Source organism: Tachyglossus aculeatus, chromosome 11, assembly GCF_015852505.1.
Source record: "Tachyglossus aculeatus isolate mTacAcu1 chromosome 11, mTacAcu1.pri, whole genome shotgun sequence".
Lineage (NCBI taxonomy): Eukaryota > Metazoa > Chordata > Mammalia > Monotremata > Tachyglossidae > Tachyglossus > Tachyglossus aculeatus.
This window is the reverse complement of record NC_052076.1, coordinates 13,738,693-13,751,177: the sequence shown is the minus strand read 5'-3', so window position 1 is coordinate 13,751,177 and position 12,485 is coordinate 13,738,693. Positions and strand designations below refer to the sequence as shown.

Genomic DNA, 12,485 nt, shown 5'->3' with positions numbered 1-12,485 from the left:
GCAAGGAACCTGTCTGTCGAATCTGCTATACTGAACTCTCCCAAGCTCTTAGTACACTCCTTGGCACACAGTAAGTGCTCAACAAATACAACTGATTGATTTACATAAATATCTTTAGTCTCTATTGATTCCTCTTTCCTGTAATTTAGTTTAATGCCTGTCTCCCTAACTAGATCTTTGAGGGCAGGGAACCTGCCCGCTAATTCTATTGTACTCCTCCAAGTGCTATGTACAGTGTTCTGAACACAGTGGGCGCCCAATCAATACTTTTGATTGATCCACTGGGCCTACATGGGAGGAATTGTTTTCTGCTCCTAGGTAGGTTGAATTACCCAGATTTTCCCACCTCTGTAGAGACTTGGTCTAAGGATGCTTGAAAAGCACAAAAGTTTCTTCTCCACAGCCTATTGGTTTCCCTGGCGCTCTCCCCAACTGGCCCCCTTCTCCCCTCTGCAATTCTCCATCTTAGAAATCCAGGTGAGCAAATTTGGCAGCCTAGTGGGGGATCGTTGTTATTCCAATCCATCTTTGCAGCTGTTCTCCCTTCAGCAATCACACAGCTCCCCCCTCCCTTTGGTGCCCCCAACGCCGCTCCATCCCAGACCCCATACCGGTATCTTGGCACCTCTCCCTGATCTTGTTGTTTTGCAAGCTATCAACAGCAGGATTTGCTCTCGTGAGCCGGAGAGAACTCCAGTGATGGGTTTGTTGGTACTCCGTTAATTAGGAGACTAGCTGAGCTGCGATCCCCAGAACTGGCAGTCACTTGAACTAATGCGGGATCTCGAAGCACATTGGTGGCCGAAGAATCTCCCACCTGCCAAACCCTCCAGCAAGTTGTCTACTCCCCGTCTGGATGCCAGGAGGTGTAGTGCAGAGGTGTGGACACCACCAATCAATTATATTTATTATTATCACTAATAACAACAAAATAATAATTATAATAAGTGTTACGAGCTATGTGCCAGGCATTATACTAATTGGTGGGTGAATACAAGCAAATAAGGTTGTATACAGTTCCTGTCCCACATGGGGTTACAGTCTTAATCCCCATTTTACAGATGAGGGAAGTGGGGCACAGAGAATAATAATAATAATAATGATGGCATTTGTTAAGTGCTTCCTATGTGCAAAGCACTGTTCTAAGTGCTGGGGCGATACAAGGTGGTCAGTTTGTCCCATGTGGGGCTCACAGTCTTAATCCCCCTATTACAGATAAAGTAACAGGCTCAGAGAAGTTAAGTGACTTGCCCAAGGTCACACAGCAGGCATGTGGCAGAGCTGGGATTAGAACCCATGACCTCTGACTCCCAAGCCCGTGCTCTTTCCACTGAGCCACGCTGCTTCTCTAAGTGAAGTGACTTGCTCAAGGTCATACTGCAGACAAGTGATAGATGCAGGATTAGAACCCATGACCTTCTGACTCCCAGGCCTGTGCTCTATCCACTATGCCATGTATTGAGTGCTTACTAGGAAAGAGAACACTGTACTAAGCACTTGGGAGAGAAACAGAGTTGGCAGGCACTTTAAAAAAATTGTATTTCAGTGCTTAGTATGCACCAGGCACTGTACTAAGCACTGGGGTAGATACAAGGTAATCAGATTGGGCACAGTCCCTATCCCACATAGCGTTCACAGTCTTAATCCCCATTCTGCAGTTGGGGTAACTGAGGTACAGAGAAGTGAAATGACCTGCCCAAGGTTGCACAGCAAACAACTGACAGAGCCGGGATTAGAACCCAGGTCCTCTGAGTCCCAGGACCATCCTCTATCCACTAGGCCACATCATATTATATCAATCATCTTCCCCGTAACCCTCTCTTGATCAGATGGGAAATGGAGACCTGGAGAGGTGAAGTGACCCACGCAAGGTCATTCTGCATGCTTGGGGGAGAGCAAAGGCTGGAACCCTGGATTGTCAGTGACCCGCCTTGGCCTCCTGCCTCTAGAGTACACAGTCTAGGGAGAGTGTACATACTTTGTTATCCACTTCAGCCATAAGAAGGGGATGCTGCTGGCACCCCCACGTGACCAGCACCCTAAAATTTCATGTCGATCTGAGGAGACAACACCCACCTTGGGACCCCACCCCATCTCCTAATTAGCAAAGCCAAAGTCAGGCCAACTCTCTGGGTAAAGGATCCAAGGGTGAGAAGGACAGGGAGTCTTCCCTGAGTTTTCCCTGCAGAAGAGCAATAATCATAATTGGAGTATTTGTTAAATGCTTACTATGTGCCAGGCACTGTTCTAAGCGCAGTGGTGGATACAGAAAAATTGGGTTGGACACAGTTCTGTCTCAGATGGGGCTCACAGACTTAATCCCCATTTTACAGGTAAGGGGACTGAGGTCCAGAGAAGTGAAGTGACTTGCTCAAGGTCACAAAGCAGACCAGGGGCAGACCTGGGATTAGAACCCATGTCCTTCTGACTACCAGGATTGCTCTATCCACTAGGCCATGCTGCTTCTCTAGTCATCCACACAAACCAGAATTGGCCACTTTTCATTAACACTTAAGCTTTAGAGCCAGGCCCAGCATATTTCAGAGATATTATTATATATTTTATCCATGCTCGGCTGGACCGTGACACTTCAGCATAGTGGATATTCTGACCAATGCTATAATACTTTAATACACATTTTGAGCAAGTCATAACTCACATTTTAGAATATGAATGTCTCAGTCTTGTTCCAGTGTGAGCTTCTAATTTTATTTTCTGCTGTGGTACACATGCTGCTGGCAGAGAGCTCTTGTGACCGAACAGCCATCTCCCTGCTCTTGTCCACCCGCCTCCAGTTGAGATCACCATTGCCATTTCCTGGTAGTGCAGCTGAATGCTTTAGCCTTGCAAATAGCCCCTTGTCTACTAGGTCAGTAGAAACACTGAGATCCTCTTTAATTCTTTTTTTGGGTGCCTTCTGATGGGGAAGATGGCTGGCAGATGTTCTGGGTGTGTTACGCAGTCTTTGACTGATTCCCTTGTGAGGTTGTTAGAAAGGGGCATTGAGGGCAGGGAATGTGTCTGTTTATTGTTATATTGTACTCTCTCAAGTGCTTATTAAACACAGTAAGTGCTCAATAAATAGACAAGGAATGATTGAATAAAACATGGCCAGTGGAGGATGTAGATAAGCTCAGGAGTGATGGAGGAGCGGGGGCTGGAGGGGGAGGCCAGAAGGGAAGGTCGCTGGGGAAGGCTGGCAGAAGAGGGCAGATGGGGAGGTTGGCAGTGGGGGAAATTGGTGGGGGATGTAGGGGCCTGGCACAGGAGGCTGAAGGAGGCTGACACGGGAGACTGAAAGAGGAAGCTGGCAGGGCAGGCTGAAAGAGGTGGCTGGAGAGGGAGACTGAAGAAGGAGGCTGTGGGGTAGGCAGTGGGGGGCAGGCTTGCAGGGGAGGCTGAAAGACGAAGCCGGCAGGAAAGGCTGAAGGGGAAGGTTAAAGGAGGAGGCTGAAGGAGGTTGATGAGGGAGACTGAAAGAGGAAGTTGGTGGGGGAGGCAGGACAGGCAGGTTGGCAGGGGAGAATGAAGGATGAGTCTGATGGGGGGCTAAAGGAAGAGGCTGAAGGATCAGGTTGACAGGGGAAGCTGAAGGGAGATGCAGGTGATGGAAGCAGGAGGAGCAGGCTGGCAGGGGAAGCTGGAAGGGAAGGTTGAAGAAGACTGAAGGAGGAGGTGGATTGGGGATGCTGAAGAAGGAGGCTGGCATGGGAGGCCATCCGGGGAGAAGAGAGGCCTTCGCCAGCTGAGCCGGAGAGAGCACTTACGCGAGAGGTCACGGCCCACGCCCAGGGCCAGGCCGTCCTTTATCCAGAGCACGAAGCCGTCGTAGTCGGGGATGGTGCAGAGCAGGGTCACCGGTTGGCCCGACACCACCACCTGGTCCTGCGGCTCCTGCTGGAAGCTGTACACCTGGCCTGTTAGGGAAACAGAAAGCCGGGGTCACGGGATGACCGTGTAGCAGACGCACAGGGCCCCCTGACCTCCTGACAGTTGTCCAGGTAGTTGCGGTACTCCAGATATGTACTGAGAGCCCCCTGAGGGCAACATACTGTACTGAGCACTTGGAAAAGCCCAAATCCGAGCCATGGTTCCCAGCCCACAAGGAGCTTACACTCTACTGGGGAAGCAGCGTGGCTCAGTGGAAAGAGCCCGGGCTTTGGAGTCAGAGGTCAGGGGTTCAAATCCTGGCTCCACCAATTATTAGCTGTGTGATTTTGGGCAAGTCACTTCACTTCTCTGGGCCTCAGTTACCTCATCTGTAAAATGGGGATGAAGACTGTGAGCCCCACCGTGGGACAACCTGATCACCTTGTAACCTCCCCAGAGCTTAGAACAGTGCTTTGCACATAGTAAGAGCTTAACAAATACCATCATTATTATTATTATTATTACTGGGAGGTCATCTAATCCATTTCCCTGGGTCCAGGCACTTATGTCAGTCACCAGCCTGCCCTGAAGTCCACTGAGGGCTGAACTCTGTCCTAGAGCACTGTGGGAAGGAGAAGACCACGTCCCGGGTGGGCGCAAGACTGACACCACTATCTCCCTAGAGACTTACCCTTAATTTTATGGGGCTCACTCGGCACCTGTGACCGGCCCCCCAGCATGCTCTGGGGAGGGCAGGTGAGAGTGGGGACTGGGCCCCTAAAGTCAATGCCACCACAGCCTTGCAAGTGCCCACACTGTCAGCAGGCCCAGGGCCAGCCCCCCGGTCCTGACACAGCTCCTGGAAGAGGTAGAGTCGGGGACTTCTGGGCCAGGGAGGAACCAATCAACAATCTCAGAGGTTGCCAAGGGGTCATGTCACAGAAAAGAGGAATGGAGGGGCAGAGTGGGGCCTCTGCCAGTTGAATTGGCAGAAGGGTCACTATGACTTTTGACCCTCTGAAATCTGGGCTCAGCCTCTGAGGAGCCTCATTAAACATCAATTTGGACAGGAATGTTGGAGTCGCAAACTAGATTTTAATGGCTGGTTTCTTCAGCTCTTCTTCCTCCTTACTCTCCCCTAGTAATTGTGATATTTGTTAAGCACTTACTAGGTATCAAGCACTGTGCTAAGCACTGTAGTAGATATGAGATCATCAGGTCAGACATACGCAGGACTCACAATCTAAGAGAGAGGGAAAATCCCCATTTTTCAGTTGAGGAAACCGAGGTCCAGAAAAGTGAAGTGACTTTCCCAGGGTGACATAGCAGGCAAGCCGCGGAGCTGGGCTTAAAACCCAGGTCCCCTGATTCTCAGGCCCATGCTCCATCCACTAGGCCACCCTCCTGTCTCTAAATTCTGGGGGAGAAGAGACCAGACTCCCAGCACCAGGAGAAACACAGGAAGCAATGGAAAAGAGCCTTCGCGGACTGTATTCCTTCTTCGTCCTGACCGACGATTTCACAGCTCTCTGCTTCGCCTCCACGGCTCTCAAGGGGAGAGGATGCAGCGGGCCTGACCGCTGAAGATTGTGTTGCCGGAAAAAATTATCGGGCTGTCAAGCTGAGAGCGGCGGGAGTCGTTAGGAGAACACAAGGAGCAAAGTGGAGGTTCCTCTCACTGAAAATGTCCACAGGGGAGGGATGTCGATGGGTAATTACTGCTAGAAATAAGACTCCCCCTGCCTCCGCTGCTTGGGCTGGGGGTGCCGGGAAGAAAAGGGGTTCAGGGGTCTGGGTGTGGGGCAAAGACAGTAGTTCTGATGGCTGATGCTTCTTTCTGCTCAGTGGCCAAGAACCCAGTCCTTGCTCTAGTCATTCCCTTTGTTGACACATCACCCCATGTCCCCTCTCTGGCCTGGAAATCCCTCCCCATTCATATCCGACAGACCACCACTTTCCCCACCTTTAAAGCCTCCCTCAATCACACCTCTAAGGGGCCTTCCTTGACTATTGCCTCATTTCCCCAATTACCTCTCCCCTCTGTATCATCCTGCCACTTGGATTTGTACTCTTTATTCACCCCACCCTCAGTCCCACAGCACTTACGTTCATATCCATAATTGATTTTAAAATCTGTTTCCTCCTCTAGGCTATAAGGTCTTTGTGGGCAGGGATAATGTCTACCAAATGTCTTTCACTGAACTCACCGAACCACTTAGTACAGTGCTGCACTAAGCCCTTCCCAGCATCACAGCATGTATGCACATGTAAGAATTATTCATTCATTATTTATCTGTCCCGCCACCCCCCGAGACTGTAAGCTCGCTGTGGGCAGGGAATTTATCTGTTTATTACTGTATTGCACTCTCCCAAGCGCTTAGTACAGTGCTCTGCACACAGTAAGCACTCGATAAATATGACTGAATGAACTGAATGACGATGATGCTCTGCACGCAGTAAGCACTCAATAAATGCTACTGATTGAAAATGGATAGTCCTGAAGTCTTATGGGACCTTGGGCAAATCACTTTTCCTCTCCAGGAGACCAGAGATGCCAAACCTATCGTGACGTGGGCAGATCAACTCAGGTAAGGGTGGGGGAGCTGCTGGGGAGGAACTCATGGGAAGAAAGAGTTTAGCTTACTTTAGTTTAAATTATTTATTTATTCATTTTTATATCTGACTCCCCCGATAGACCGTAAACTCATTGTGGGCAGGGAACGTATCTGCTAATTTTGTTGTATTGTGCTCTCCTAACCATTTAGTACAGTGCTCTGAACATACAAAGTGCTCAATAAATACAATTTTTTGATTGATTTAGCTGGCGTCTCAGTGGTCTATCCTTCCTCCCTCAGCTAATGCCTGGTCTACTAGTGGATTCCAGTGACACTATTCTGTGCCCTATGGGAGACTCACCAGGGCTGTGCTCTGTTGTCTCCCTGAGCAGCGCTCAGTACAGTCCCTGGCACTTAGAAAGTGCTTAACAAATGCCACTATGGTCTAGTGGATGGAGCATGGGCCAAAGAGGAGGGAGGAGGAGAGAGGAGGAAGAAGAAGGAAGGAAGAGGAGGGAGAGGGAGAATGGAGGAGGGAGAAGGAGGAAGAGGAGGAGGGAGGAAAAGGAGGAGGGAGGAGGTAGAAGAAGGAGGAGGAGCATGGCAGAGTGGATACTCCTGGCTCCACCACTTGTCTGCTGTGTGACCTTGGGCAAATCACTTCACTCCTCTGGGCTTCAGTTCCCTCATCTGTAAAATGGGGATTAAGACTATGAGCCCCATGTGGGACAGAGATTATATCCAACCTGATTACCTTGTATCTACCCCGACACTTAGAACAGTGCTTGATATATAGTATGCACTTAACAAATGCCATCATCATCACTATTATTATTATTTTTATTATTTAAGTGCTTAATGTGTGCAGAGTGCTGCACTAATCTCTGGGAAAGAGTATAATGTTTATGGTATTTGTTAAGCACTTACTGTGTGCCAAAGCCCTGGGGTAGATTTAAGACAATTAGTTTGGACACAGTCCATGACTCACAGTCTGTGGGAGGGAGAACAGGTATTCATTCAGTCGTATTTACTGAGCGCTTACTATGTTCAGAGCACTGTACTAAGCGCTTGGGAAGTACAAACTGGCAACAGATAGAGATGGTCCCTACGCAACAGCAGGCTCACAGTCTAGAAGGTATGGACTCCACATTTTACAGATCAGGAAACTGAGGCCTAGAGAAATTAAGTCACTTGCCCAAGGTCATACCACAGGCATGGGACCGAAATGGGATTAGAACACAGGTCTCCAGGCCCATGTTCTTTCTAGTAAACCATGCTGCTACAACCAATGATGAAAATGAAAAAAAAAATCTAACCAGACTTCAGCATCCATCCCTACTGCTACTAACCACCCTCTCTAGCCCTCCTCTTCTCCCAGTCAACCATTCTGGGACTTTCAGAGTCAGCAGGTCATGCATTCTAATCTGTCTGTGTGATCTTGGGCAAGTCACTTCATTTCTCTGTGCCTCAGTTACCTCATCTGTAAAATGGGGATTGAGACTGTGACCCCCATGTGGGACAGGGACTGTCTCCAACCTGATTTGGTCTGTATCAACCCCAGCGTCTAGTACAGTGCCTGGCACATAGTAAGCGCTGAAGTACCATAATTATTAACTATAATTATTATTACCAGGGCCAACTCTGGCTACATCTGGCTCAGTTCCAGCACTGGAGGATGTGTTCTCCCATTTATCAGATGAGGGGGCGATTCGGACCCAGAGAGGGTGAGTGTCTTGCCCTGGGTCACCAAGCAGGGTACAGTCGGGACTGGAATCCAGGCCCCAGCCTCCCTTCCCAGAGCCTATTGGGCTCCAGTTTCTGAATATTAGCACCTCAAATCTACCGAGGGCTCTTATTTTTCTGAAGTGCTTTCACACCAATTATCTCGCTCTGTCTTCCAATCATCCCCGAGGCAGGCGGAAGGTAGAAATACAGAAAAAAGAAGGTTCATTATTTCCTCGAGAGCCTAGACCCCTGCCCCTGGCCCCTTCCTCCAAGACTTCAGGACCCCTCAGTGGAGGGACGAGAGGGACAGCTGGCCCCCATAGCCCCTACAACTCTCCTCCCTGCCGCAGTTCTGGCGTCTGGCACCCCCATGCTGAGCATGGAAACTGGGGACTGTGACCTCAAATGCCAGATGACTTGGTATTGACTGGAAAGAGAGAGAGGAACGCGTTTGTAATTAGTAACAAATTACTTATCGAAGAGACAATTTCTCACTCAAGACAAGGACAAAACGCTCCTTTTCCCCGAGAGGCAATGGAATTGAGTTGACTTTGTGGCTTCAGATCTGCCACAAAAACAGTCGGGTGTGTGTGTGTGTGTGTGTGTGTGTGTGTGTGTGTGTGTGTGTGTGTGTGTGTGTGTGTGTGTGTGTGTGTGTGTGTCTGTGTGTGTGTGTGTGTGTGTGTGTGTGTGTGTGTCTCTGTAGGGGTGATTTTTTTTTTAATGGTATTTGTACATCACTTACTATGTGCCAGGCACTGAACTAAGTGCTGAGGAAGATACAGATATCAGGTTGGACACAGTACCTTTCTCACATAGGATTCACAGTCTTAATCCCTATTTTACCTATGAGGTAACTGAGGCCCAGAGAAGTGAAGTGACTTGCCCAAGGTCACACAGCAGGCAAGTGGCCGAGTCGGGATTGGAACCCAGGCCCTTCTGACTCCCAGCCTGCGCTCTATCCATCAGGACATTAGAGAAGCAGCATGGCTCAGTGGAAAGAGCCCGGGCTTTGGAGTCAGACGTCATGGGTTCAAATCCCGGCTCTGCCAATTGTCAGCTGTGTGACTTTGGGCAAGTCACTTAACTTCTCTGTGCCTCAGTTACCTCATCTGTAAAAGGGGGATTAAGACTGTGAGCCCCACATGGGACAACCTGATCACCTTGTATCCCCCCAGTGCTTAGAACAGTGATTTGCACATAGTAAGTGCTTAACAAATACCATTATTATTATTATTATTATTATTAACAAGCCCTCCTTGAAAGTGGAAACAGTAGATTGGAAACTCCTTAAGTCAACTACAGCCTCCCAAGCACTTAGTACAGTTCCCTGTACACAGTAGTCGATGTTTAATAAATACTGTTGACTGACAGACTGGATGAATAGGGGTGTTGGGAGTGAACTGGGAGGGTAGGGGCTGGGGTTTGGGGGGGGTCCTGGCAGAGGCTCAGAGGGGACACACTCCACGGTCAGACTCTGGAGAGTTATTGGAGCAATTTACTGAGCCCCTACTTGAAGTGGTTCGTTCATTCATTCATTCAATAGCATTTATTGAGTGCTTACTATGTGCAGAGCACTGTACTAAGAGTTTGGGAGAGTACAGTACAACAATAAACAGATACATTCCCTGTCCACGTTGACCTTACAGTCTAGAAGTGGGGAGGCAGACATTAATATAAATAAATAAATTATAGATTTGTACATAAGTGCTGTGGGGTTGGGTGGCGGGGGGGGGGGGGAGAACAAAGGGAGCAAGGCAGGGCAATGTGTAAAAGAGTGGGAGAAAAGGAAAGGGGGTGCTCAGTCTGGGAAGGCTTCTTGGAGATGTGCCTTCAATAAGGCTTTGAAGGCAGGGAGAGTAATTGTCTGTCAAATTTGAGAAGGGAGGGCGTGCCAGGCTAGAGGCAGGACATGGGCGAGGGGTCGGGGGTGAGATAGGTGAGAAGGTTAGCATTAGAGGAACAAATTGTGTGGGCTGCATTCTAGTAGAAGAGTAGCAGGGTGAGTTAGGAAGAGGCAAAGTGCAGAGTGCTTTAATTTCAGTGGTGAGAGTTTTTGTTTGATGTGGAGGTGGGTGGGCCACCACTGGAGTTTTCTGAGGAGTTGGGTGATGTGTCCAGAACGCTTCTGTACAAAAGATGATCCGGGCAGCAGAATGAAATATGGACTGGGATGGGGAGAGTCAGGAGGTTGGGAGGTCAGCAAGGAGGCTGATGCAGTAATCCAGGTGATATAGGATGAGTGACTGGATTAGCATGGTAGCAGTTTAGATGGAGTGGAAAGGGCAGATTTTAGCGATGTTGTGAAGGTGGGACCGACCGGATTTAGTGATGGGTTGAATATGTGGGTTGAATGAGAAAGAGGAGTCAAGGGTAATGGCAAGGTTATGGGTTTGTGAAACAGTAAAGACGGTGTTACCATCTACAGTGATGGGAAAGTCGGGGGAGGACAGGGACAGGGGGAGAACTTTGTATTGTCCTCTCTTTGTCACCTATCTTCCCCCTTAGACTGTAAGCTCTGATAGTCTTGTATCTACCTTAGTGCTTAGTATAGTGCTTAACAGAGATCACAATTAGCAGTGAGGCCTTGTGGAATGAGCTTGGGCCTGGAAGTCAGAAAATTGTGAGTTCTAATCCCAGCTCCGCCACGTGGCTGCTGTGTGACCTTGGACAAGTCACTTCACTTCTCTGTGCCTCAGTTTTCTTATCTGTAAAATGGGGAGTAAGACTGTGAGCCCAGGGACTGTGTCCAACCTGATTAGCTTGTAATTACCCCATCACTTAGAATAGTGCCTGTCACATAGCAAGTACGTAACAGATGCCACAATTATTATAAGTACTTGTTACCCTCCAGCCTTTGTATACACATCCTTATTTTCTCTCATTCCTAGCTGTAATTTAGTTTAATGTCTATCTCCCCTTCTAGACTGTAAGGTCCTTATGAGCTGAGATCAGACCTATCAACTTTGTTGTACTGTACTCTCCCAAGTGTTTAGTACAGTGCTCTGCGCACAGTAAGCAGTCAATACAACTTACTGACCTAGCGGCCATCCTAAGAATTGGCCACCAGGCAGGCTTGTCGGCCTGACACAAAGCGGTCCCTGAGACTGCTGGGGCAGAGAAAATCACTTGCAATTATTGTTCCGCTCTTTGTTTTGATCGTTGGGAAAAGAAATGTTTGGAAATAAGGGATTCCAGGTGGGCAAACCCATTGCAAAGAAGAGGACTGAAAGAGCGGAGGCTGGTCAGAGTGAGAATTGGGTCTAAGATTCTGGCTTCACCTGGCTCTTTATTCTCATTCAATCAATCAATCAATTAATCGTATTTATTGAGTGCTTACTGTGTGCAGAGCACTGTACTAAGCGCTTGGGAAGTACAAGAGCACTTGGGAAGTACAAGATTCCTCAGTCAACCAGTTAGTCAATCATTTGTATTTACTGAGCGTTTACTGTGTGCAGAGCACTTACTAAGCATTTGGAAGAGTACAATATAACAAGTTAGTAGACATGTTTCTGCCCACAATGAGCTTCCTTCTCTTCTTTTTCCCTCTCATCTTCCCCTTCCTCCTCCTCCTTTTCAATCTTCTTCTCCTTTCCATCCTCCTCCTCCTCTTACTGCTCTTTCTCCTCCTCCCCCTCCTCTCCATCATCTCTTCTTTCTTCTATCCCTCACCCCTCTTCTTTTCCCTCATTCTCCTACTCCTCCATTTTCTCTTCTCCATACTTTTCCTCTTCCTCTTGTCTTCTCCTTTTCCTCAAGAATCTCAAATGGCTGCCCATCTACCACCACAACAAACAAACTCCCCAGGAGGAAGGAAAGGAGGAAAAGGAGGAGGAGAAAGGAGATAAGGAGAAGGGGCTGGGGGCGGGGCGGGGGGAGGAGGAGAACAGATTTTAGAAGAGTTTCGAGGAGTGAGCACTTTACCAATACCCCAATTATCTGAACCAAAGCTTCCTCCTGCCTCAGGACCGTGGGTTGGCCTCCCCACTCTCAGAAATGGGCTCCCGAAGGTCTGAGCTGCAGCTGAGTGCTGCATCCTGGAGTGGCTGAGAGGGAATGCTCTCCCATCATCAGGGAGGCTGATCTTCATGTTCAAGTGAGCCTCGGCCCCAGCCTCCTCTTGGAAGAAGCCCCTCAGACATTTTCCAGAGGGAGAGACCTGCTCCGCTTCCCTCAGAGAGCACAGAGATGCCGTGTGAGGCCCCACTGGGCTCGGGGGAGAGAATTCATGGCCTCAATTAGTTCCTGCAGGCCCCGGCGAGTGTCGCGGGCAGACGCTGTTTAACTGCACAATCACTACAGACTCTTGTTGCTTATCGGGTAATTTAGGGATGC

The 12,485-nt window shown here is 48.9% G+C and overlaps 1 protein-coding gene across 2 annotated transcripts in view; it reads right to left on the bottom strand.

Moving 5' to 3' along the window:
• The window catches only part of KIRREL3 (kirre like nephrin family adhesion molecule 3), a 386,118-nt gene that overhangs the window by 62,162 nt on the left and 311,471 nt on the right, over positions 1-12,485 (bottom strand). For both annotated transcript variants that reach the window (XM_038753761.1, XM_038753762.1), the window contains exon 3: positions 3,768-3,917. In XM_038753761.1, the coding sequence (XP_038609689.1) occupies positions 3,768-3,917 (150 nt within the window). The remainder of the gene's footprint in view (positions 1-3,767; positions 3,918-12,485) is intronic.